The 25,922-nt window shown below is 50.7% G+C and overlaps 2 protein-coding genes across 3 annotated transcripts in view; both read left to right on the forward strand.

Moving 5' to 3' along the window:
- The window catches only part of LOC144369275 (uncharacterized), a 30,722-nt gene extending 30,570 nt beyond the window's left edge, over positions 1 to 152 (forward strand). Inside the window, exon 12 of the mRNA XM_078028597.1 lies at positions 1 to 152. Coding sequence (XP_077884723.1) covers positions 1 to 152 — 152 coding nt within the window.
- LOC144369277 (uncharacterized) overlaps positions 78 to 25,922 on the forward strand; it is a 27,691-nt gene continuing 1,846 nt past the window's right edge. The window contains exons 1-12 of one of the 2 annotated variants that reach the window (XM_078028601.1): positions 78 to 213; positions 5,046 to 5,233; positions 6,139 to 6,344; positions 6,581 to 6,786; positions 7,856 to 7,970; positions 9,345 to 9,460; positions 9,626 to 9,856; positions 10,940 to 11,054; positions 13,357 to 13,457; positions 13,624 to 13,740; positions 14,715 to 14,829; positions 16,725 to 17,099. In XM_078028601.1, coding sequence (XP_077884727.1) covers positions 172 to 213; positions 5,046 to 5,233; positions 6,139 to 6,344; positions 6,581 to 6,786; positions 7,856 to 7,970; positions 9,345 to 9,460; positions 9,626 to 9,856; positions 10,940 to 11,054; positions 13,357 to 13,457; positions 13,624 to 13,740; positions 14,715 to 14,829; positions 16,725 to 16,933 — 1,761 coding nt within the window. In that variant the 5' untranslated portion in view covers positions 78 to 171 and the 3' untranslated portion in view covers positions 16,934 to 17,099. Of the gene's footprint in view, positions 214 to 5,045; positions 5,234 to 6,138; positions 6,345 to 6,580; positions 6,787 to 7,855; positions 7,971 to 9,344; positions 9,461 to 9,625; positions 9,857 to 10,939; positions 11,055 to 13,356; positions 13,458 to 13,623; positions 13,741 to 14,714; positions 14,830 to 16,724; positions 17,100 to 25,922 lie in introns of those variants that run through there. The other variant, XM_078028602.1, reaches the window with a different exon arrangement.

Consider the following 25,922-nt stretch of genomic DNA (forward strand, 5'->3'; position numbering starts at 1 on the left):
GGAGACACTGCCGTCAAACACTTCTGTGCAGCTGGGAATGCAGGCTTCTGCTTCACCTTGAAGGAAGCATTCATGAATCCTTTCCAGAAGACATGAGAAGAGAGAGTGAGCCTCTGGTAACATGCAGGTTCCTTGCATTGCCCATGGGCTAGAGGAGAGAAGAGTTGCTTCATGAGATTTGATCCCCTTTTTCCTGAAAAGTTCCACACGGAGGTGAGTCCCCAGCATGTTTAGACATCATTTCAGACATCTTTGTTGATGGAAATGAATCACACCCCCTGATGATGTGGAAGAGCTGAAGATGGGTTTGCTATGAATTTTCTATTTCATTTCTCAGGGCCTGAGTCAAGCCAGCCATTGTGCTGTCAGCGCATGAGCTGCTGGTCAAATGTGAGGAAGTGGTCTTGCTTTATGAAAACACCATCCTGAGTCAGTGAGCCAGAGGCAGCCTGCAGTCCCTGTTTTCCTGTAAAGGCAGATTGCTATGGATGGCCTCTGGCCTCATAATGCAGCCCTGCTCAGAGTAGGGGATTGAGGGTCCAGGCAGATCCCAGTTCCTTTTGACCTTTATTGCCATTGGGCCACCCCAGGGTCCTTGGACTCTACCTGGTCTTCTGGCCTGGGTCAGGGGATGTGAGGTTTGGAATCCCCCTCTGTGGCAGGATCCCAGGCCCCCCAGCCACTTGAGGGCAGCACATCCTTCCCTAATTGTGTTAGAGGGGGAGGATTCTCCCGCCCATCCTCATCCATGCTCATCCCTCATTTTGTAGCTTCGCACCTTAGGACCTTTATTCATTGACTTACGCTAAGATGAGTCAATCAGCAGTCTCCCAAGGGTTTACATTGTGGTAATTGACACCGAACATCTGTTTTGTAATTAAACCATTTTGGAGGACACAGTTGAGTGGCATTAAGCATGTTCATGTTGGTGTATAGGCGTCACCACCATGCATCTCCAGAAGTCACGTGGACATACTCTTGCCATCAATGCAGAATTCTAGTGCCCATGAGGCCCAGGAAAAGAACATTGTACTTTATCTTTTTATGAACCTGATAATTGAGAATCTGAGATAAGTGAAATCCTACAAAATTTGCCTTTCTCTGGACACGATCATTTTCAAGGGATGCAGTTCACCCCCACTCGTGGGCATATCAGGTCCACTGCTAACTCTGCGGGTGTTTCAATTGCACTCTCGGTGACAGTGGTGACTGTGTGCACATGAGCTGTGTTTCCAGCTGGGATCCCAGGATCTAGGGTCTTTGGTTCCACGCAGCCTATAGGTTGCCTGTTCCTCCAGGTGTCTGCAGGCCAGTGGCACGAAGGCCCTGGGCCTGGTGGTTTCTTTAGGTGAGTGCAATACGTGTCCACAGTGTCGTGGGACATGATGGACTATAAATAGAAGCAATGCCTGGATACTCCTGGGATCTCAGTAGGCTCAGCCTGTGTGCTGAGAATTGTTGTGACCTCCTAATTAATGGGTCCCCAGAATCCCAGAGAAAAGGGCAAGTCCAGAGCAGTGGAACCTCACTGTCTCTGAGAGAACTTTTGGGGTGGGGGGCCGGGATACATTGATGTGAGGACGCTGATGCAGAGTCACGTGCTCCGAATCCAGGTAGAGGTGCTCAGGAACAGCCTGGGCTGGCACGTGGGTTCCCCACCTGCACACCTATGGAACATCTTGGGGCTCTGATTAGCACAGCAGCCTGACCACGTGAGGGCATCTGCTGTCTCTGCGTACAGTGAGCTGGGTTTTCTTCACGTCCCTCAACAATTCCACATAACACCAGCTCTGAACCCAGAGTCCTGGGCCCTTAGTTGAGGCTCCATCAGCTCCCACCTCTCTCTACCTGACAGAGCCCTCCTGGCTCCCTCTGCACTCATTACATTGAAGATGAAACCCTGGAGGGTGGGACTTCCCGTCATCCAGAAGTTCCCAAACACATTCCACTGTTCCCGGAACTCAAATGGTTGGGGGGGCCACAAGCACCCTGGCATCCATGTGTGGGAACCATGGTAGTATAATCAAGAAACAGGAAGGAGAGGGGTTGGACTGATCAGTACAGATGGCAGGGCCTAGTACAGAGTGGAACGGAGAGTTCTCACCCGGGGTGATTGTTGTGATGTGCACAAATGCTCTGCTGGTGCTGGGGTGCCCGCATGGTTTCTGGGGTCTTGAAAGGCTACAGATGCCCACAGAGTGTTCTCAGATGCACAGTGGGAGGCCCGTTGCAATATGTACATGTGGAAGAAGTAGGAGACCCCCTTAGTGTGGAGGTGCCATCTAGAAGGCAGCCTCACTTCTCTGAAAAAGTTGATTGGAAAAAAAGGGTCCGTACCTGTGCCCAAAGGGCCATATATGCTCCTGGAAGTTGGTGGTGGAAATAGTTCTCCATCCATTAATCACTCCCTCACTCACTAATGTCCTTGTGTCCTTGAGAAAGGCTCTCCCTGTCCTGGTTTTCCTGAATAGAAATCCTCTTGCCTCTTGGGTGAATAGGGTTATGGGTTGTGCAGAGGGTGGTGGTTTACTGAGCATCTTAGAGACTGTCCTTTATGGAGCCTAATGATCCCAACTGGGGAATGAGGCCAGGGTCCTAACTGTGGTTAGTGTGAGGACACCATGGGTTCAGAGAGGGAAAGAAGGACAAGGGAATCTCAGATGTCCCTTCATGGCCCCTGGAGTTAGAGGACTTACCCCTTTGCACCTGGGATCAGGAGACCTCATTTCCTCGAGGACACGCACACTCAGACGTTAATCTTGAGTGTGGGTTCCTTTCTGGGGTCCAGGGCTGTTGTTAGCCACCAGGAATGACAGTGCTCTCCATGCTGAGTGGAACCAGTTTTTGCCAGGAAAGAGCCCGTGGTCACGCCTTGTGCAAAGCTTCCCACGCCAGGGGCTCCTATCCCTACATTCCTGTCCTGAAAGGAAACCACTCAGAGGCAAGGTGGGTCCAACCACCTCCCATGTGTTCACTCATCACTGTGTTCCAGCATCACCCCAGTTCACAGTCCTGATGGGATTGGATGTGGCTCAGAATGTCACCTTCATGAGCTCTACCCTGCCACAGCTGCAGTTCTGCAGTGGGAGAAACTCAAAACCTCAAAACACATGCACATGAAAGAAAAGAGCAAGAGCCAGAGCCCAAACAGGGCCACACGTGGCAAGGACAGCTGGAGTGCCTAGGTTGGGACTCAGAATGATGTCAGTGGGGTGGCATTGCTGCTGACACCAGCATGATAACAGAGAGCCAGCCCTGCTCATTTTGCGGAGCAGTGTGTTGGGGAAGGCAGAAGAAATTGAGAGGCAGGATTGAGTTTGGCCCTAGGAGGAGGTTGGGTAAAAGGCCAGTGTGAGTTGGAGGGCCTGGGCAGATAGAGAGAGGCCAGGGCACACCCCAAAGCCTGGAGACTGCACTTGATGTCCAGGGTTGTGAAACACCACCTCCCCTCTTACTCACAACTGAGAGCAAGGGGCATTGATGAGTTCAGTTTGTGTGTGGCTGCATCCAAGGTGGCTCGGCTAGGCACCTCTGTTTCCTTGACTCAGGAGGCTGGGAGTCCAGGCTCCACTGAGGCTGGGCTGGAAGGATTGGACTCTGAGTTTATGCCTGTGTTCCTGGTAGGATCCATGTTGGCTGAGCCTCAGTGTTTTTGCAATGAGAGGATGGGTGACTGTCATGTCTTTATCCCAGGACACACTTGCTAAATGGATTTGTTTGCTCTGGGGAGGAAAGAGAGAGAGGGGAGTGGTGCTGGAGACAGGGATGCAGACAGGGGTCATGGACTTGGCATAACTCAGTCTTGGAGGTGATATCCCATCACCTGTACCCACTTCAATTCCCATGAATCCAGAGGCTGAGCCCCCTTGAGGTGAGGGGTGAACCGGTTCTGGGCAGCAGGATGCTGTGGTACCTCGGAGTCTCTGTGAGACCCCAACACTAGACACACTTGGCCCTTTTGAAATCTTAGGAGAAGCCTTGGGAAGTTGTATGGCAGAGGGGAGCAGCCTCTGCATCTCAGTCCCCTCCAACTTGCCATGGTGTAGAGAGGGAACTGCAGCCACGATGGGACGGACATTGGCCACGTCCCTGTGTGGGACACAGGCCTGATTGAGTTGGCGTGCATTCTTTGTCTCTGCCCTTCTTGTGATTGTCCCATCTCTACATTTGTGCTTTAGCCACCTGTGAGTCCCATCTCTGGTTTCAGAGAGAATAGAGGGTGTTATGGGCCAATAGACACAATAAACCCTAGAGATTAGATGCTACCCTACTTTCCAGAAAAGACTGGGCACAGCATGAGTTGCACAATGATGGGACCAGGGTCCAAAAGCTGCTGAGAGGGAAGGACTGGTTGTGAATGCATTTTTGAAGGCTCCAAGCTGGAACTCTAGTGGCACCAAGCAGGGCAGATGCTGGTGTGGATGTTTGGGTAGTTGTTGGTGAACACCTGCGCACCTGAGATGTTTAGGCATGGAGAAGAAATCAGCAGCTCATAGGGCTTTTGAAAGTGGTCTTATGTGAAAAGAGGCTCAGGTATGGGCACAGGAAATGACATCATTGCCTTGACAATGGATCAAACAGAACATGGAACCCTGGTATCCAGGCACCCACTTAACTGACCAAGCCATCCGAGCTCATTTGGTTGGAGAAACTGGAGGGAGAAGGATGTTCTCCTGTGGTTGCAAACAATGCCGAGCCTCAGGCTCCCAGGAATCTCAGGGGGGCCAACTAGCCCTTTTGTGGATGCACTGGGTGAGGCTTCATCTTAGACGCCAGAGCCTCTGGCGATTGTCGCAGAGGAGCTCAAGAGTAACAGTGAGTAGCACAGGGCAGGTGAGCCCAGCAGGCCCTCTAATCTGATCCCTGATGAATGGCCCAGGACTCCTATTCTGACTGTGTGTGTGTGTGTGTGTGTGTGTGTGTGTGTGTGTGTTTGTACTGATGGGAACTGTCCCATTCTGCTTTGACTCTAGTGTATTGGCACAAGTCATTTTTCTGTTTGTCACCATTTCCATTTTAAACCAACATTCTTGGTCCCAACCCAGGGTGAAAATGATGAGAACACGGAGGAGCCCTTCAGGGTACAGAGCCTTGAACCTTACAGGCAGGACCAGCTTAGGAATGAGCTCCTGCCTGTCATTTGTGGGAGGAACCTACATTTCAGCAGCAACATGGGGTTAATCTCCTGGGATTCCATCCCCACCCAGCAGGTGCTGGATCTCTTGTTCCCAAGGTAAGCACCAGACCACCAAGCCCAAGTGTGTAGCCCCCTCATGCCTGGGTCTTGGGGCTGCCATGTACCTCTCAGGGACCCAAAGGTTTGTGATACCTAATGACATAGAGGACCACACTCATAGTGGAATGTCAGTCCCAAATGGGACGAGTCCTGGAGGTGCCTGCCACAGCCTTGCAAGGGGAGTGAACTCCGCTCTCAGGCAGAGAAAGCATCCTGACTCCAGCTGATCCACAGAGGTCCGTGGAGCAGTCCCCACACACTGGGCACCACTGGTGTGATATTGGCTTTGTGAAGAATGTAGATCTCTGCCAGAGGTGTCTCAAAACTCAGGCCTTGGGAAAAGCACTTTTGGGTTAATAAAGACATGTTAATTTCCATAGTGGGACAGAGCATCCTAGCTGGGACATAGCTGGACAGGGGCTTTGGACATGGCGGCTCCCACACCCAGAGATATGTGGGAATCAGCCGTTTGGGCTCATTCACTGATGAACATGGAGAAAGCACCCACTGTGTGAAGACACGTTTCCAGTCACGTTTCATAATTCATTGAAAAATAGGGTGCAAATGACTGCCATTTTGTCCCTTTTCATGGGGGTCAGCCTCAAACCGCAGGTGCCATGAGTACATATCCTACATGTGACTGCATCCCTGACTCCATGGGGCATAAGTGCACGTTGTCCTCTTCAGTGACTATGGTGGACCCCTGGACCAACTTCAACATGGAATGGGCTTGGGGTCAAGAGGGTGGGCTCCTGTTTCCAGAATAGGGACCTGCAAGGTGATTTGACTTGGGAAGGCTGAGGAAAGACTGCTCTCCCCAGTGTAGGGTCAGAGGTTTTCTCTGGAGGCCGTGGTGAAGGCAAGGCCAGGGTTTTGCTGACTCCACACCTTCCTCCCCACAGTGCCTCACCTTCCTTCCTGGGGACCTGGGTGAACCTCTACTCCGAGGCTTCCCATCAGCCTCCAGGCTTTCTGAGTCTGCAGCAGCTGCTATCCATGTGGCTCCTGCTGGGAGGCTTGAACCTGGAACACCAAGCACACCACCTCCTGGCCGCAATTGAAGATGGCAAATCAAGCCAGGCAAAGCCTGAGAGCCAGGTGGACTGTGGTGAGTACCTAAGGGTATATGAGGAAAGGTCCGACTCTTGTCCCACTGCAGGGAGTCTGTATGCCTGGTGTTGGGCTGGAAATTAGGACAAGCCTTTGTCCATTCAGGAAGTGACCCCAGTCTGCAAAGAGGTCCTGTGTGGGCCAAGGGCCTGAGTTCTTCCTGGCAGCAGAGTTATTGTCTGTCTGTGGGAAGGTCAGGGCAAGGCAGTCATGTTGGCATCTTTTCTCCTCTAGCTACAAGCTCAGTTCCTGTCACGGCTCCTAAGCCAACCCCAGAGCCAGAGCCTTCTCCCAGGGAAGGGGCAGAGCCAGAGTCCAGGACATCAGGGGTCTCTACTCGGTCTTCCCCAAGGCCCCAATATAACAAGCGGATGAGAGGCAGGTGCCTCATTCACGTCTACCTGGAAAAGGAAAGGACAACACAGTATAGGAGCATCCTGGTGAGTCTTCGAGCAGGGGAGTCTCCTGGGAGCCCACAGTGGGGAAGACCGAGTCCACAGCAAACACTTTGGACTAGGCCTGTCTTCTTGAACTGGAGCTTCTGGAAGGTCAGGAAGGAGAGCAGAAAGTGAGCAAGAGAGAGGCGGGAGAGCAGCAGCATGCCAGGTCTGGGTGCGAATGGGCCTGCGTGTTTTGGGGTGTGCAGGTCAGAAGTGCAGGAGTGCTGGGTTCAGAGGAGGTCAGAGAAATATCGAGGGTACAGGCCATCCTCTACTGACCTTGGTATTGAGGAGGAGTATATTGAACCGTGGAGGTTGAAGCACAGGAGTTGGCAGTCATTTTCTTGTGTGTGGGAGGGGATATGTTGCTGGTTGAAGGGAAGGGAGCCATTGTAGAATGATTAGGGTGGGTAGGTGTGGGTCACAGAGAACTGGGGGCCTTGGAGGGGCCCATTAGTGTCCTAGTTTGCATGTATGTGAATAGAGATTTAGCGGCTCTCTCTGCAGAATTTTCCTGGGTGTGGAGTATCCATCATGAGACTCTGGTGTCCACTTCCAGGGGAGCTATGTTGAACCACTGCACCTGCTGGGTCCGAACCTCCTGACACCCTAGCAAGCACTGACACTCTCGAGCCCAGCAGCTTCCATGCCTATCATTAAAGAGTCCTAGTGTGTGTTGTGCCCTGGCTGTCAGGACCAAAGCAACTAGGGTTTGTGCCTGGTCCATACAAAAATGCAGCTGCATCCCAGACCAGAGCAGGGATATGGAAGACCACTGGACCATTCCTCCCATCTTGATGGGACTAGAGTGTGTCTGTACAAAGCCTTTTGGTCCTTATTCCCTTGTCCCTGTAGGGCATAGCAGGTTGAAGCAAACTCTTGTACCAAGATTGGACTAGAGGCTCATAGGAAGACCCCCACATGATCACATGAAGGCCTCAGGTAGCAGGGTATCAAGATGGTGCCCTTGTGTTGAGAGCTCACTTGTCTCTGATTGTCCTTGAGCACTGTCCTCTGGGTAGCTACTCCCAAATTCCCTCTCTGATGAGCTTTCTCCAACCCTGCTCAGGTGACCTGCCAGGACAGGGCTCCAGTCATCATCCGCAGGGCCTTAGATGCATTCTTGCTCCAGCAGGAAAACCCAGAAAACTACGAGCTTCTGCAAATTCTCTTGAACCATCAGAGTAAGTGGAACCATCAGAGGGTAGGGAGCAGTGAGTCACAGTGGGCTCACGATACCTGGGAGCCAAAACACAGTGTGCATTGACCCAATGCCCAGGAAGAGTATTGTGGGACTTGTGCACAAAACAAAGTGTAATGATGGGGCATAAATCTGCAGGTTCTTCATGTTCCCCAGGGGCTGCGGACCTGCCTAACATGTGTTCTTTCCTTGGCCTGAGGAGGCATTGCAAAGCTATTATCCACAAGGGGCCAAGAAGAGAGGCTTCTTTGTCTTGTGTCAAAGAAGACAGACAACCACAGGGTGCCTACTTTGGCGACCTTTCCTGACCTAGTTGAGTACATGAGAAAAGCAGTTCAATGAAGAATCATTTCTGGTTTCCAATCTTTCTATTCATTGCAAACTGAGTCCACTTAGGACCAGAGGCCATTTCTAGAGAGAAGAGTGTGGTAGAATAGAACCCTTCACAGCTTGTAAACTCTTCTTGGAGAGAGAGAGAGGGAGAGAGAGAGAGAGAGAGAGAGAGAGAGAGAGAGAGAGAGAGAGAGAGAGAGAGGGAGAAGAAGAAGAAGAAAGAGGAGGAGGAGGAGGAAGACGAGGAGGAGGAGGACAAGGATGAGGAGGACGAGGAGAAGGAGGACATGGAGGAGGAGAAGGAGGAGTAGAAAAATGAAAATAAGTTGAAGGAGGAGACCATGAATAAGAAGGTCAAGATGACTTTAAGAAGAAGCATGAGGAGAAGATGAAGAAGAACAAGAACAAGAAGGAGAAACACAAGCCGAACAAGAAGTATAACAATAAATTGATTAAAAATGTGAATGAGAATTATACTCATGAGGAGAAAATGCAGAAGTGGGGAACTCAAGAGAAATATATATCTCTGGATGGCACAGCCCTGCTGTGGACATCCTCCACCTACACTCAACACACCTCCAAACCATACCCCTCCAATTAGTGTAGCCCTGTATGAGTGGATGAATCCACTGGCAAGGTGGAGGCACCCACCATCAAGTGCTTTTCCCCAAACCCACCTGTGATCATTGCTGCAGTGGGGAGAAAACCTTGAACACATGAGTCTTGGGGGACCAATCTATATACAAAGTGTAGCTGTTTGTCTTTGGTGGGTCCAGCGTGAACTAAGAGGGTCTGGGGTACAAGGGGCTATTTCCTTGAAAGGTGTTCCTGTAGGGGACCTCCTGTGCATAGAGGGTCCTCAGGGAGGAATCAGTGGGGAGTCTTTGGTGCAACAGTAGCTGGATTCGGGGGCTCTCAGGTCTGTGTGTGAGACCTGAGCTGGCAGAGGCTCTCAGTTGTGGGGGATGTTGGGTAGTGTATTCCTTGAGTGTCACCTACCACGCCTCTGCCCCTGCCTCTCCAGAGCTGAGGATCCCTGCAGATGGAAACGTATATTACGCCCTGGATGGCAGAGTGGATTATAACTTTCTTCTTCGGGAAACAGCTGCCAGCAAGTTGTTTAAAGTCAAGCCAAAGGAGGTAAACAGCCACCTTCTTCAGTCTTTACTCCTGGTGCCACTCCACATCCTCCAAGGGAACAAGAACCTCAGGTTCTGGATGGATGTTGTAGAATGCCCACAGGGCCAATGCCAGGCTGGGTGGGGTGCAGGTGCTGGGCTTTGCTGATGTTGTCATCCCCCACAGTTCTTGGAGCCTTCTGTGGCAGTGGCATCCAGGATCCCAGCAGCTGTGAGCAGCAGCTCTGCGGTGGCTGCAGGACCATTGCCCCAGGCCTCCCAAACCAATGAGTGGTGCATGAGAAAAGTCGCCAGTAGCAGCTTCTCACTGCTTCACTCCAGCGAGCAGGTGGAAGACAGCCGCTTTGTCCACGTCCTCCTAGAGGGACAGAGCCTGAGGGAGACAAAGCGCATCCTGGTAAGCCCGACAGCAGGGCTGCCTCCTGGGTGTCCACACAGTGGAAGGCAGGAGACACAGCTAACCCTGGGGCTGTGGTGGGAAATTAAGAAGAGAGAGGTCAGTCTTAAGGGCTTGACCTGAAGGGGGAGAGCCTCAGCATGCCCAGCTGCAGCGGTGAGTGGGCCTGTGCATTGTGGGTTTGGCAGGCCAGAAGTGCAGACGAAAGTGCTGTGGACAGATGAAGGCAGAGATATGTCCAGGGTGCAGGCTGCAGTGCCTAGAACTTGGTATTCTCAATGAGTGAGGTTGGAGCAGAGGAACTGGCAGTGACTTGTCACACGTGTAGGAGGGGGTGTGTTCCTGGTGGCAGGAAAGAGAACCTCCTTAGCATGACTAGGTGTGGAAATGTGGGGTCGGGATCACCTGGGGGGTCATGCCACAGCTTCGGAATGTCAGTCTTTGCATGTATGTAAATACAGAACTAAAGGGGTTCTTGGCAGAATTTCTATGGATGTGCAGTAGACACGCTAATGCTGCAGGTGTCCAGCTGCAGAGGAGACATGTTCAGTGACTGCCAGTGCTGAGTCAAGTACATCATTAGAACCAGACCCGCACCGAGCTTCCAGAGCCCAGGGCCTCTCCAGGCTATCATGAAGCACTCAAGTGCACACTCTTGTATCTGAGTCTGTTTTGTGTAGTGGCAGTCAGGACCAAAATTTTCAGTGCATCTGCCTCTTCCACCCACAAAGGCAGCCTGCATCCCAGAGCACACTTGGTGCACAGATCCCTGGCCCATTGCTGTCATCTCAGTGAGATGAGAGTGTGTCTGCGCATAGGCAGTTTGGTCCTTTGACCTGAGTGGAATGTGGCTCCCCAGGGAGAGGGGAGATGGCAGGTACAGGCAGATATTTGTACCAGGATTGTTCTAGTAGCACGTTGCAAGAACCCAGGCGGTATATGGAGGACACACTCAGGTAGCAGGATAACAAGATTGTGCCCTTGTATATGTAGCTGAGATTTCTCCTGAATGTTTGACCACAGTCTTCTGGGTAGCTCCTCTAAAATCCATTCTCTGATGACATTTGTCCCACCCTGATCTAGGTGACGTGTCAGGAGAGGGTGACAAGCCTCATCCGCAGGGCCTTGGACCAAAATTTGTTGCAGCATGAGGATGTGGACAACTTTGAGCTGCTGAGAATGATGTCTCTGCATGACAGTAAGTAGGACAATCAGACAGTGGGGAGACATGATCCACAGTGGGCTCAGGATAACTCACAGCCAAGAGAAAGTGGGCCTTGGCCCTAAAATAGCCAGAGTGTGGTGGGCCTGGTGCAGGAAACCAAGTGCAGTGATGGGCGTGTCCAATGTGGAGGTGTTCAGTGCGGCCCCAGGGGGCTGCTGGACCTCCCTAAACGTGTTCTCCCCTGGACCTGGTCTGGCAATGCAAAGCTAATATCGATGAGGGCAAGGCAGAGAGAGGCTCAATCCATCATCAGTTTGGTTTATGGCTCACTGATAAGGATGCCTTCAAATGAAGAGGAGCAGAGCATGGGTCCTGATTGGATCAGCATTGCTATGGACGGAAGCCGCACAGGTCCCAATCCATGGCCAGGATATGAGAAGTCCTGCCTACTCAAGAATGTCAGGATTGCAGCAACTGGGAACAGCACTCAGTGAAGAGGAAGTCAAGGCCAGGGGACAGCCTGTTTGGGTTCTTTTTGGAACAATTCCAAGTCCTCTGTGCCTGGGTGCCCATCTCCTGAAGATATCAGAATGGCCAGGTTATTATTCCTTCCAGCAACAAAGAAGGGCATCTGAAGAACAGAGGCCACAATGCTGAGCTGTCCACAATGCCAGTGCTCTTTCCTTTCTTGTGAGCCCGACACTCCTAGCCTCCACCATCCCAGCCTGTCCACAGTAGAACCCACCCTCTGTCGGGCACGTAAGTGAGTTTTCCCATTTTCACACACCGCCTCATTTGAGTTGGCTCTGTCTCACACATGAGGAAGACTGAGGTGCAAGGAGCTGGGCAAGGGGCAGTGTCTGCGAATCTCAGGGACTTGGGAGGCAGTGCAGGGGGATGGGGATTTCCAAACAGTCTCAGAAACTTAGGGAGACCCTGTACCCAAGTCAAAAGGCCTGGGAATGGTCTCAGTGCTTAAGTGACTCTGGCTTTATCCCTAGTAAAAAAATAAGCCAGTCAAAAGGAATTACCAAACCGAGAATCTACAAAGGTGATTTCAGAAACAGATTTTCAACCCAAGCATCAGTTGAGAGCAGGCTCCAGACCAGGGGAGGTTTGTGTGTAACAGACGTCAAAAGGGAGGACTACGGGGGGCCTGGAACCCATTAGGTGTGATGGCATCTATGCCTTATGGCAGGAGGGTGGCAGTGATGCTGGCCCTCTCCTAGATTTTGGAAACCTTGTTTTCATTGGGGAAGCTTTATGGAGGTGGAATCTATTTTAGCAATCCTGGTCCAGATGAGGTGCTGACTACCACAGGTAGAAGCCTATCCAGAATGCGGTGTCTGTTATTCAGTCTTTCCTGACTGTGACAATGACAAAGAAAGGAAGTCACTTGTCTTCGGTCTTGGTTTCACTCCTGGCCATTGATTGAGAACTGATTTCATCTTGGACTACTGAACGGAGGCTGCATCTGGGCAGAAGAGTGTGATAGATTTGAACTCCTCAGGACGCCCCACCATTGCCAGAGAAAGAAGGAGAAGGAGGAGGAGGAGAAAGAGACACTCCTGAGTGGGGAGAGGATCACACGATAAAGAGCAGGAGGCAGAAGAAGAAAAAGAAGGAGGTGAACAGAAGGAAGGGTGGAGGGAGATACACAAGAAGAAGAACAAGAAGGAATCATGTAAGAACAGGAAAAAGACCCAGAAAGAACTACAAGAAGATGCAGGACAGAAAGAAGAGCCAGAAGTAGAACAAGAACCAGAATAAAAGTACCAAGAAGACAGCTCATGATGAGAAACAAGGGGAAGGAGAGCGATGCTAGAAAACAATAGAGTTCTCCAGGGCACCACCCTGCTCAAGTCCTCCCATGTCCATGCCCAACACACCTCTGATGGATACCACCTCCCCTCCGTGTATTCATCCATGAGTGGATTCATCCAGGGCAAGGGGATGAATTCGCCCACCATCCAACGCTTCCCTGAATGCCCATGTGTGAGCATGGCTGCCCTGGGGAGAAAGGCCTAAGCACAGGAGCCTTTGCCAATCCTGATGCAGAGCCTAGCAGTGTCCCTTTGGCAGATCCAACCTGCACTGAGAAGTTCTGGGCCCAAGGTGCTGTTTCCATTGCCAGGTGCTCTTTTGGTTTAGAATCCTGTACATCATCTTCTCCAGGGAAGAATCACTAAGGGAGTCTTTGGTGGCACTGTAGCTGGATAGGAGGGCTCTCAATTCTGGTGCAGGCTCGCCCTGGCGGAGACTCTCAGGGGTTGTGGGTGTTTTGTGGTCTAATCCTTGAGTGCCACCTAACAATTCTCTCCACTTTGCTCTGCAGAAATCAAGGTCCCTGACCACTCACTGATGTATCTGTCCATGAATCCACAAATCAAATATTATTTCATCGTGAGGAAACGCCGCGAGGTCAAGGGAAAGGAGGTAAACACCTACCTTATTCAAGCTGTACTTGTGCTGCCATTCCACTGCCACCTGGGGAAATAAGAAGCCTGAGCACCTGGACATATGTGCTAGAAGCCCATAGAGCCAACTGACAGGCTGGGGTGGCTTTCTGTTTCTGGGTTTGCTGATGTTCCATCCCCCACAGTTCTCAGAATCAACCTGCAAGTCCTCCAGGCCGCTTTCCCACAAGCAGGTGGGAGACACCTGCTTAATTCGTGTCCACATAGAAACACAAAGCACAAAGATGGCCAAGACTGTTTTGGTAAGCCTGGGAGCAGGGGTGTCCCCTGGTGCTTACACCTGGGTGGGGAGCAGACACTGGTCCAATACCATGAACTACTCATGCCCTCTTGAATTTGGAGCTTCTGCATGATCAGGAGGATAGATGGGAATCAAGAAGGAAGAGGTCAGTGTGAAGGGCTGGAGCTGAGATGAGGGAGAGCAGCAGCTTGTCCACCGCCATGTCTGAGGGAGTCTGTGTGTCAGGTGGCAGCATGCAGTCCAGAAGGGCAGAGGCAGGTATGGGTGACAGATGAGAACAGGCCAGGACCTAGGTTGCAGGTTCCTCTGTATGGGATGCTGGCCTCTATGGAGCAGGACACCAGTATGAGGTTCTGCATGTTCCTTGAACAAGGAGCTGAGAGGGTCTCTCTGCAGAGTCAGTATGGATGTGGAGCAAGCACACTAAATGTCCAGGTAACCCAATGTTTACCCTTGGCGGAACAGGTGCCCTCGTACACCCCAGCCAGCACTGAGCCTCTGGAGGCCAGGAGCTCTCATGGCTATCTTTCGTCACTCCTGTGTGTGGTCACGTTCCTGGGTCTGATTTGGGCCCTGGCAATCCAGACCAAAGCCTCTAGGTTTTGTGCCTAGGCCATTCCCAATGCCGCCTGCATCCTCGGGCAGACCTAGGATCTTGGAGGCTATTGTCCCATCCCTCCCAACTTGTGGGATGAGATTGCATCTGTATGCAGGTAGTGGGGTCCTTTCACTTGGAGAGGAGTGCAGCTCCACAAAGAGCAATGGCAGGTCCAGGAAGTCCTATGTACAAGGATTGGGCTAGTAGCCTATGGGAAGAGCCCACGCGATGAGCAGGAGGTCAGCCTCAGGTAGTAGGGTCATGGATGTTGCCCTTGTATTTAGAGTGGAGGTGCCTCCAGAATGCCCCTGCCCACTGTCCTTGAGTTGTCACTTCAAGGCCCATTTCCTGAAGGCCTCTCTCCCATGCTGCTCCAGGTGACCTGCCACGATCGGGCTCCTGTCGTCATCCGCAGGGCCCTCGAGCTATACTTGCTTACTCAGGAGAAGCCGGAGGAATATGAGCTGGGCCAAATCATCTCTCACCGTCAGAGTAAGTGGGACAATCAGATGACAGAGAGCAAGGGTCAGGATGTGGACTCAGGTCAACTCTTAGCACCAAAGAGTAGTCTCTGACCCCCAAGAACACTCCAACAGGGTGTGTTGGGCTCGTGCACAAATCCAACTGAACTTCTGCTGGTGTAAGCTCTCCAGGTGTTTTGGTATACCCCAGTGGCTAGTGCGGCTCCCCACCAGGTGCCCTGCCCAGGACATGAAGACGCATGCAAAGCTGACATCATTGATGAGTGAGGAGGAAAGCCTCTTTCCAGGAGCAGTATGGTTCTGTGGTCTGAGATAGGAGTGGTTTCAGAGGAACATGGGAATGCATGGGCTAAAGATGGAACTGGCATTTTGTGGACTGAAGCAGTAGGATTGAAAGCCTTCTGTGTGACCAGAAAACCACTGCCTGGGCAGAGCATTGCCAAGATTCTAGCAAGCAGTAACAGGATGAAATTGGGAAGAAAACACAGCCTGGGAGACAGCTTGAATCATCTGTTTTTGCATAAATTCCATGGTCTTCCGCACCTGAGTCCACTAGCCAAGGAGTGATCCCAATAGCCAGGTTATGATCCCTAACTAGAGTCAGATGAGGGCTTCCTGAGCACGTAGCCACAGAGCTCATCTGATAATAATGTCAGCGCTTTTTCATTGGTTGGTTGGTTGGCTTTTGTGAGCCAAACACCTCAGCAGCCATTATCCCAGCCTATGTACGCTGAAGACCACCATCCCAATGAGTTCTAGGATCACTTGTCTCCTATCTTAACCTTCTGTTAGGTTAGTAGAGTCTATGGAAGAGGAAGTCTGTCTGAGGCCTTGGTAGCCTAAGAAATTCATAGCAGAGATCCCCACATCCAACCCAGAAGGGATGGAGAACAGGCTCTAGGTTAGAGGAGGGCAACAGGAAAGAGATGTTCAGAGGAAGGAGAAGCTGGCTGTTGTATTCCCCCACTCGGGGTCATGGCACCACTGGGCCATACACCATGTCAGAGGGAAGCAGTCCCTTTGCTGGTCTTTGGAATCATTGTTCTCAGGAGGGCAGCATTTGGAATGTGGCCTCCATTCTCAGAAGCCTGGTTCACATGGAAGCAGGCTCCACCAACGCAGAAGCGTGGCTCTAATGTGGTATCCGTGCTGGTCAGCCTGTCCTCACCGTGGCCATACTTGAGGAATCCTAGGCCTTTTCTCTGGGTTTCACAACTTTCTCTTTGGTTGTGCACTGAGGCTGTCCATAAAGCTCTAGTGTGTGGCAGTGGAGAGCTCCTCAGCCCTTGCCACAAAGGCATAGACTGGGAGAGAGAGAACAAGGCTGAGAGAGAGGGAGAGAGAGAAAGACGGAGAGGAGAAGGAGGACCTCTACTTGGAGAATGAGGATTCAGTGGAGCCAACAGGGACAAGGTACTGGTGCCCAGGGCGCACTCCTGTTTACGTCTTCCACCAAGCATGCTCAACCTTTCTTCCAGTCCCTCCCACCTCCCAGTAGTGTATTCATCTTGAATGAGAATTGCATGTTGACATCAGAGCACTCACCATCCAATGCTTCCTTCCATACCCACCTGTGAAGATGGCTCATGTGGGGTCTGAATCTTCGGCACTTTTGTGGGAGATTTCAGATGCAAACCCTAGTGGTGTGCTTTGGCAGATGCAAGAGGACCTGGGATGTTTTGGAGTCCAAAGCCTTTGGTAGGAACAGACATTAGGTCTGTTGAAGTGCTCTGCCTAGTTCTTCCTCAGGGAGGACTGTGGAGGCTGTCTTGTTGGTATTGGTACTGAATTGGAGAGCTCTCAGGTGTGTGGCTCAGTTCGTTTCTGGCACAGGCTCTCAGATGTTGGGGTGTCCCAGGGAGCACCTCCTGAGCCACCTTATTTTGTACACCCCTCTCTCCCCAGAGCTGAGGATTCCAGCGCAGGCCAACGTATTTTACGCAAAGAACCCTCACACGAAACCCAACTTCGTGCTGAGGAAAAGGAGCCTCTCCCAAAAGAATGATGAGTGGATCCAGCCTCAACCTCCCTCTCGTCCTGCAAAGAAGAAGGCTGCAGCCCTCCTGAGGATGCTTGCAAAACCATTCTGCTGCTGTGTGCCTGGGCGGGGCTGAGGCAGCCCAGGAATATTTACATTGATTACTATTTGCTTCAAAGTTTGAATCTATAGTTTGCCATTGTCTTTGACCTTGTTTAGTAACACAGTTGTTACTCTATCCTGTATTTGTTGTTCCCATTAATATATTATTATTTTAAAATATATATGTTTTTGTTACCTGATCTATTGTGATGATTTGTTACCTGATCTACTGTGATGGTTTTTGATCAAAATTGTGCATTTGATGATAATGAATGCCATGCATTTAGGAACCTGTAGACTCTAGACAATGAATGAATGTCTACTGTTGCATGGACTGGTCTGCAGAGTCCTGTAGCATTTAAGCTTGTGTGAGGGCTTCATAGGGCTTGCAAAAAGTCCGGGTCAGATGGTCCTGCATGAAGCTTAGCTCCTAGTGGTCTCCTCTACAGCATAAGGGCCAAGGAGAAACCCACTTCCACACAGAAGATGGGAAGCTACCTTATGAAGGTGATCGTAGGTGTGGGACCCTCTTGCTAGGACCCTTTTTCTATTGGGCCAAAACTGTGCTCTGAATGTGATTGCTGAGAAGAGCTTGGAATTTCCTGATTGAAACAGTTCATGCAAGCTGCTTCCACTTGCAGGAACAAAGTGTGTTCTCGTTGAGCACTTTGGGGTGTCCCAGGTTGCACTAGAGTGTGTCAGAAGCACTTGTAATGATTGGCATTCACGGTTTCACATTGAAGCCTCTGTGCCATCTCTCAACCACTGATGGCTGCAAGTGGGTACCCTGCCTTTCAATGAGTTTTCTGAAAAAGTAGGAGTTTTGAAGGACTGATCTTCTCAGCATTCCCCTTGCCTCCCCAAGTTGGGTGATGTCAATTATACAGGCTTCCTTGGGAGCACACATTTTATATTGAGCTGGAATTGGACTCTGGATGCGATTGCTGAAAATAGCTGGGGAATGGGAGAATGGAAGCTGTTTGCTGCAAGCAGTTTCAATTTGCTTTGTTGATTAACTTTGTTGTAAGTGAGCACATGCTATTTTTTTTTCCTGTGGACCTAGAAGAATTCAAAACTGCTTCTTACAGGTGACAGGCATGCTTACACATTGAAGCCTCTGTGCCATTGATAAAAAAAAAACAGTTCACTCATGTGGGCACCTGCACTTCAAGTGAATGTTGTAAATGAGTGTGACAAATGGATGTCAGTGAGACTTTGGAGAACTGATCTTCTCAGCTGGTCCTCTTTTTCACTGCACGTTGGTGATGCTAGATTCAAGAGATCTCTTTCTGGCACCCTTTGTGTTTCATGCCTGAACTGTGCTCTGAAAGTTCTTGAGGAGAACAGCTTAGAAGTGCAGAAGTGAAGCTGTTTGTTGAAGCAGCTTCAAGCGGCACAAGCTAACTTGTTCTCAGTGAGCACATGGGGATTTTCCCTGGTTGAAGCAGTGTGAATGAGAATGGCTTCTCAGAGCTGGTAGGCATGTTTGCATTTGGCAAACTTTGCCATCTGTCACCCAGAGTTCCTTGCATGAAACCTACATTTCCAGTGTTTTCAGAAAGGTGTGATGAGTGGGTTTCCATGGAATTTTGTGGAATTGATCTTTTCAGGCAGTCCTCATTGCCTTCTCAAAATTGTTGATCCTGGTGCAAGGGCTCTCTTGTCAGCCAACATTGTATTTTGGGCCTGACCTCGGCTCTGAATGTACTTGCTGTACTTCCCATCTTTCCTCTCTCTGGTCCACTCCTCAGATCCCATCCTCCTTTCAATAGGGCCTCATCCAAGAAGCCTCCCCATGTGCCTCCCACTTGATTTCAACTTCTCCAGTGCACTTATTGTCTAAGCAGGGATTCCCAGGAGAGAGGGCTCTCCATTCTGCACACTGAAATTTCTCAGCAGGGAGGACTCCTCCATGCTTGGATGGCGGGGCTGCAATCACCTGGAAGGTGGAAATAGGAGGCTGGTGGTGTTCCTAGCCAGGATGCTGGTGACTGCACTGCATTTAATCTATGGCCCTCAAGGAGGTTTATGCTGCAGATTTGTGTACTTCTGCATCTGTATGCACACAGTTCTTCATGTGGGGAAAAAGCAATGTTCTCAAAGTTTGCTTTATATTATACTCAACTGGTAATTTACAAACCCCAGTGTCCCATCTTAGCCCAGAGCCATTCCATCAGCCCAGGGCCAGTGGGTGGTCCAGCGGTCAGTACTATGCACAGCTCCCAGGTGGCTCCAGTGTGTAGCTGAATTTGAGAGCCAGTGTACTGTAGGATTTGCCCTTGAGGTTAGAATTCATTGACTTCCTCTTATGTCATTTCACTGGTTCAGGATATTCCTTGTCTCATGGACTATTCTGTGAAATCTTCAAGTTAGCCATCTCTGGTCATTTCTTCCATTTGATGGCACCTGGTTCAACAGCTTGTTGTTGGGTGGGGTCGGTCATGGGCAGTCCTGGGTCACAGAGAGGGACAGGAAGACCCTAATGTGGAATGGTGGTGTAGAGAGTAAGGGTGGGGCCAGAGCCCACACTGTGGTTAGGGTAGGGAAGGGATCTGAAGAGACTACCTTGAAAGCGAGCTCTGGCTGCAGTTAACCAGGAATCAGGGCCTGGAAATGGAAGCCATGACAGGGCTTCTGACTAGAAAGGACACATCTTTCTGGGCTCAGTTGGAGGTCCATCGAGGCAGAGGAAAAGAGAGAGGATGCAGGAGAGGGGGATGGTCTAGATCACAGAGCAGCTCCGTCATCATATCTTAGAGAATGGATTTTTTTCTTCCAGTTGTTGGTAAATGCTAATTCATTCACGTGTTACATTCACATCCACCTCGTCCATTGGAAAGGCTGCTCAACCACCACAGGCAGTGGTATCTTGGTGGATGTGTGCATTCTGGATGTGTGGAGGTGAGGTTGGCGCCAATAGAGTGTGTGGGCGCTCAGGCATTGGCAAGCTTGCTTTGGAGAGTGAATCCTCTAAATGTTATTGGGCTGTTTTTGAAAGATCGTGTGGTTTGGCTAGACCTAGAATGCTTCCACACAATTTAGCATGGTGTATATTTTAGAGAGCATGATCACTGAGGGGCAGGTTGCTGGTGTGAAGCCGTGAGCATTAACATCTATCAAGTTTCTCACCTGGAGTTGGCTACCTACAACTGGTGACAGTGTTTTGCTCCTACGGAGCAATACTGAACAAGTCTCTGGGCCAGTAATCCATTGCTGAACTCCATCACTAACAAAAAGTCCCTGAGTGAAGGTGAGGACCAGAAGAGCCCGGGAACCACCTGACAGCAGCCCTGAAGTCCTGAGCTCTGGCACATCATATGCCAACTCAACTGGGTATCAACCTCTTCCTGGGCTCATTAGAACTGTGTGCTTCAACTTTCAGAAACAAATGCAGAATGACAGAATCTTCTCTGAGGACACTTTTCTAAGTCTTGTTTGCAGCACGTGTTCTAACTCTTATTTGCAGCATGTCTTCACTGGAATGAGTAGTCATTTGGCATTCTGTTGTACTTAAAATTTCATGAGATTCTGTCGCTCCCACCTGACAGATCCCTTTCCAGAACAATCTTGGGGCCCTGCTGCAGGGACACCCAGTGAGGATGCTCGAGGAAACCTTTCTGTCCAGGAAAGCGGTGGGGCTGGTGAGGGCTGGGGTCCTAGGGTGAGCTGGCTGCGGCTTTTTACCTGAAGTTTCCCTGTCCCGCCCCTTGATGATCCTCCTGGAGTCGGGCCCCAAGTGACTTCTCCCTTGGCAGGCTTTGGGAGGCACCGAGGAACTGTCTGGTGCCCTGTCCCTGAGGGCGACAGGGCTTTCAGTGTTTGCTGACTTGAGTTGTAAGGATTTTGTAAGGAAGACTCCAGCCCTCCACCTCTACCCGCAGACATCCAATGGATGGCTAAAGGCAGAATTAGAAGGGCAGCATCTCTGCCTCAATATATGGCCCATCCATCCCCTTTGCCTGAGTCACCTTGGATTTGTTACTGGACCCTGCTGGCTGCATCAGTGCCCACCAGCACAAGGAACAGGCAAAAAAAAGAAATAAAAAGGAAAAAATAAAGAACTTTGATCAAACTGGGGAGAAGCAGCCAGAAGGCTTGGAAGAAGCCCCTGACCCACAGAAGTGGTTACAGTTTATAGAAACAAAACCCAAGTGATCTACATACGTGAATTTCCTTGGCCTGAAGAAAAGCAAAAATGGGAAAAACACAGAAAATGCCTAGGCAGATGGCCTGTGCCCAGGCTTGAGGAAGGGCGGGACCCATCTTAGCTTTCCTGGCTCCTGAGGTGGGCGTGGGGTTGCAGCCCGTCTCTATTTTCAGCAGAAGAAAGTTGCTCTTAATTCAGAATCCAGACCCCCGCCCCCATGCAGTCTGTTTCATGTCCCAGGAACAAGGTCTGATTGATGTGCATCTGAGAGCCAAAGCAGGTGACACAGCTCTCCTGACAAGGCACCACCTGGCCAATCCAGGGAAGATGGACAGACCTCAACTGGTCAGGACCACCTGCTTTGGCAGCTGTGCAAAGCCCAAGCCCTTTCCCTCATTCCCCTCTCTATAAAAGCTCCAAGTCATTGTCACCCCCTGAAGACAGGCTAAGATGTGGGTCCCCTGCCTTCCCCGTGTGGCTGCACTGATAAAAGTTCCTTTCTTGCTGGGCATGGTGGTGCATGCCTGTAATCCCAGAGATTCTCGGGAGGCTGAGGCAGGAGGATCACTTGAGGTCAACCTTGGTGATTTTGTGAGACCCTCAGCAACGTAGCAAGACCCCTTCTCAAAACAAGAATAAAAAGGATTGGGGTGTACTCAGTGGTAAGGCACCCGGGTTCAATTCCTAGTCCTTTACCTGGAGCTGAAGCTCCCTGCCTCCTTTTCTTTTGCGGGTTAAAGCTTCCCCTGTGCATTCAGTCTCATTGGGCTTGGAGTTACCATTGACCCAACTCATAAGTTCCCATCTCTGGTATCTCCACCTCCTCTTGGTACTGGGGATTGGACCAGGGGCTCTGCCACTGAGCTACATCCTCAGCCCTTTTAATTCTTTATCTTAAGACAGTGCCTCAATAAGTTGCTAAACCTGGCCTCAAACCCACAATCCTCCTGCCTCAGCCTCCTGAGTCACTCTATCACAGGTGGGTGGCACTGTGCTCGGCCTGTGGTTGCATTTGGATGCAGTCCAAGCTGCTGCAGGTTTGAGGAATGTTCTGTGGGCATCTATATAACAGTACCTGCAGGGGGCGCCAGACCCTCTCGCTGTTTTTTTCTGTGGATGTCTGCCTGGCCTGCAGTGGGTTGGTCACAGGACATTCAGGAGAGATCTAGGGCACTGGGCAGTGCCCTCCATCCAGCAGGTGACCTGGCAGGAAGAGCCCTTGCAGCAGGGAAGTGGGGTGGCACTCTGTAAGTGAAAGCACAGAGCTCTCTGATGACTAGTGACTAACACAATGTGAAGCAGAAACATCCCATGAATTTCATGTTCAAGTACAAAGCTGGCTAGTATGACTGGATGGCATTGCAATCTCCTGAAGGTCCTTCTTGGATTCATACAAAAAGAGAGAGCGAGGGACTAAGGGGCAGGAAGGAAACACAACTTTTTCAAACACTGAGATCTGGAGTCCAGCTCCTGCCATGTAGTCAGTGAATGAATAGATAATAATTGTTTTTATGGGACCATGTGACCTGGGGCTGCTCGGCTTCCTGTGGGCCCTCAGCATCCCTATGTATAAAGCAGGGGCACAGACCAAGGGTGCTGTCAGCTTTCTGCTGCTGTGACAAAGCATCTGAGAGAATCCCCTTAAAAGGAAACAGGGTTTCTTTTGGCTCATGGCTGCATAGGTCTCAGTCCATGGCACCTTAGCCCTGTTGCTTTGGGCCTGTGACAGCACAGTAGGACATCCTGGCAGCTGGAGCACATGACAGAGGAGGCTGCTCATCTCTGGGTAACTGGGAAGAGGGTGGGTAGGACTGGGCTGGGTCCCAATATCCCCCTCAAGGTCACACCCCTAATGATCTCATTCCTTCCAGGAGGCCCCACCTACTAAAGTTTCCATTATGTCCCAAGGGCCACAGGCTGGTGACCAAGCCTTTAGCACATGGGCAATGGGGACATTTGACATCCAAACCACAATACCAAGTGATCATTAGCTGGGGGCTAACCCCTGGTCTCCGGGCCAACCCCTCCTCACAGGCCAGGCCTGGGGAGATTGACTGCATTCTGCAGGACACCCACTGTAGGCAGCTGCCTCAGCCAACATGGAAGTCCTTAGCAGAGGCTCTTTTATTTCATGGGGGGTGGTACCAGTGATTGATCTCAGGGATTCTTGACCACTGAACCCCATCCCCAGCCCAATTTTGAATTTGATTTAGGCTCAGGGTCTCACTGATTTGCTTAGTGCCTTGCCATTGCTAAGGCTGATTTTGAAATTTTTGATCCTCCTGCCTCAGCCTCCTGAGGTGCAGGGATTCCAGGAGTGCACCACTGCGTTGGCCAAGGGGCTCCTTTTGGGCAGTGGGGTTTCCTTGGAGAGAAAGCTGACCCTGTCCTGGGGTCATCCCTGATTTGCCCACACAGCAGTGCTTTGTTACTTTTTCTTTTCTCTGGAGGGCAACTCAATTCATACCTAGTAAACATAGCCCCACAGGTTCTCTGATTAAGAATAGTGCAGAGCTGGGGGGCAGTGGTACATGCCTGTAATCCCAGACACTCTGGAGGCTGAGGCTGGAGGATGGCATGTTTGAAGCCAACCTTAGCCATTTAGTGAGGCTCTGAGCAACTCAGTGAGACTCTGTCTGTAATGAAGTATTTTAAAAAGGGCTGGGGATGTGGCTCAGTGGTAAAGCACCCCTTGGTTCAACCCCTGGTACCAAAAGAGAGAGAGAGAGAGAAGTGAAGAAATAAGGGAAAACAAAACTCAAGCTAAGATCTTAACCCTGCAAACGCAGCTGGTAGAGAAACGTGTTGACTTCAGGGCTATGAGGATTCACCTCACCAAGACTCAGGTAGCAAATGCTCTCCAAACCTGTCATCCTCAGGGCTGGGTGAGCTCCGTGGTAGAGCACTTGCCTAGCATGTGCAAGGCCCTGGGTTCAATGCCCAGTGCGGCAACAAAAAGAATTTCAGAACCCCATGTGATCCTCAGGTCCAGGGAGAGCAGTCAGAGCAGCTGTCTGCCCCTGAGACTGGGCCTGGGAGGACTCACTGGGAGGATGCCAGGGGGCTCATCAAAGGTCCGGGGAATTGCCACCAGTGCGGCCAAGGTCACTCCTAGATGGCAAAATGAAACCTGTGAGCCACGTTTTCTGTGACTCTCAGGAATCCCTTCCACACCTCTGTCCTTAAAACAGGGAAGAGTAATAATGTCACTCAGTCCCTTTGTAGTGCTGGGACCACAGTGGTCTTTAGAGGAGATCTCATGGCTGCCCTGGGTCACCCCCTGCTTCACATCCCCTTGGTGACCAGCGGTCTCTTCCCACCTGAATGCTGTCCAGACCCGACTCCTGGGGTGCAAGCCTTCCCCTCCTCCCTCCACCAGTGCTCACCAGCTGCCCTGGGGCATGGGAGGCTGTGACCCAGGCTTGGGTAGGGCTTCCCCCTTAGCCAGAGCCGTCCTGAGAGCCCCAGGCTGCAGCCCCAGCCTGGAAGTGGCTGCCTGGAACAGAGCAGGAGGTTGCTCCCTGTGGCCCCTCTGGCCCCTCTCTTCCTCCTGTGGAAGGAGCATGTGAGGAATGGCTTGTCCTTAACCCTGTGCAGAAGCTTCCAAAGAAACCGCTTCAAAGCCCTGGAGCAGGGGAGGGTTTTGAAAGGTTTGTGGAGCCATCTGAGAAGAAATGGCAGAACTTCAGAGATGAACAAGAGAGCAGGAGTTCCAAGCCTCTTTCGATGGAGTTTCTAGCAAAACAGGATGTTGGTTGCAGGAGCCAGATGCAAGCCAGGCTCAGATGACCCCATGGAGTACCATCAGGCGACCAATGGCCACTTGAAAACTGTATCGTAAAAGAGCTTCCAGTCCTGAAGCGTAAACTATGCCAGGGGCCTCCACGCTAAATGACAGAAGCAGGCACACAATGACACATGGCCTGTGACCTCACTCATGGAGAGTATAATACAGATGTACCATAGAAGTAGAAAACATTATTGTGACCAATATTTTCATAATGATGATTATTAGGATGGCCTTTCATGTTGGTTGTGATAATTGACAGCTGTCATTTTACAAATAATGTTGATCAAACGCTCCCTCTGGGCCATGCTCTAGGCCAGCCACTCTACCTGCCTTGCCTACCTGATTCTCACAGTGTCCCCAAGAAGCCAACACAACAAACCAGAAAGCACAATGTCCCTGCTAGCAAGTGCAGGACCTAAGTCTTGAACCCAGACACAGAGACCAACCAAATTCAATGAAATATTTACTGGAATATTGGTAGAAATCTAGGAGAAGAGGCTGTGGCCTAGAAATGGGGAGGGTTGGCTTCAATCCTCAAAACCCAAAGCTGTCAAGATGGTTCAATTGACCATCCACGTTAGAAACTACTCTCCAACGAAATATGCCCCAAACATTGTCAAAACAGAGGGACCGATTGGGAGGAAATGGCAACCCAGTAGAATAGGAGGCACGAGGAGAAACACAGATGAGCACTATGCACGGGAGGAGGTCACTGGAACACAGCTGGCAAGAAGATGAACACAGGCTCAAATGATGTGTTTTATTTATTTATTTTTTACCCAAATTAAGGATGTTGATAATATGTGCTGGGAGGGGATAGGAAGATAAGCTTTTTTCATACACTTTGGAGGCACATTTAACATTATCCATGAAACTTAAAAAATGCACGAATGCTATGCTCCCTACAACACAGAAATTCAGGTCTTGGGACGTGCCCTGGGAAGCTCCCAGAAGGAAGTTCATTTCAATGCCGTGTTAAATTATAAGACGTGTACAATGCAATGGCCATTGGCAGGAAGTCTGTGGCCACAGTGAATAAGGAGGCACGTGCTGACTGCAAGTTCTTAGGACCTGTGGGTGGAAAGA

The sequence above is a fragment of the Ictidomys tridecemlineatus genome, chromosome 12, assembly GCF_052094955.1.
Source record: "Ictidomys tridecemlineatus isolate mIctTri1 chromosome 12, mIctTri1.hap1, whole genome shotgun sequence".
Taxonomy (NCBI): domain Eukaryota; kingdom Metazoa; phylum Chordata; class Mammalia; order Rodentia; family Sciuridae; genus Ictidomys; species Ictidomys tridecemlineatus.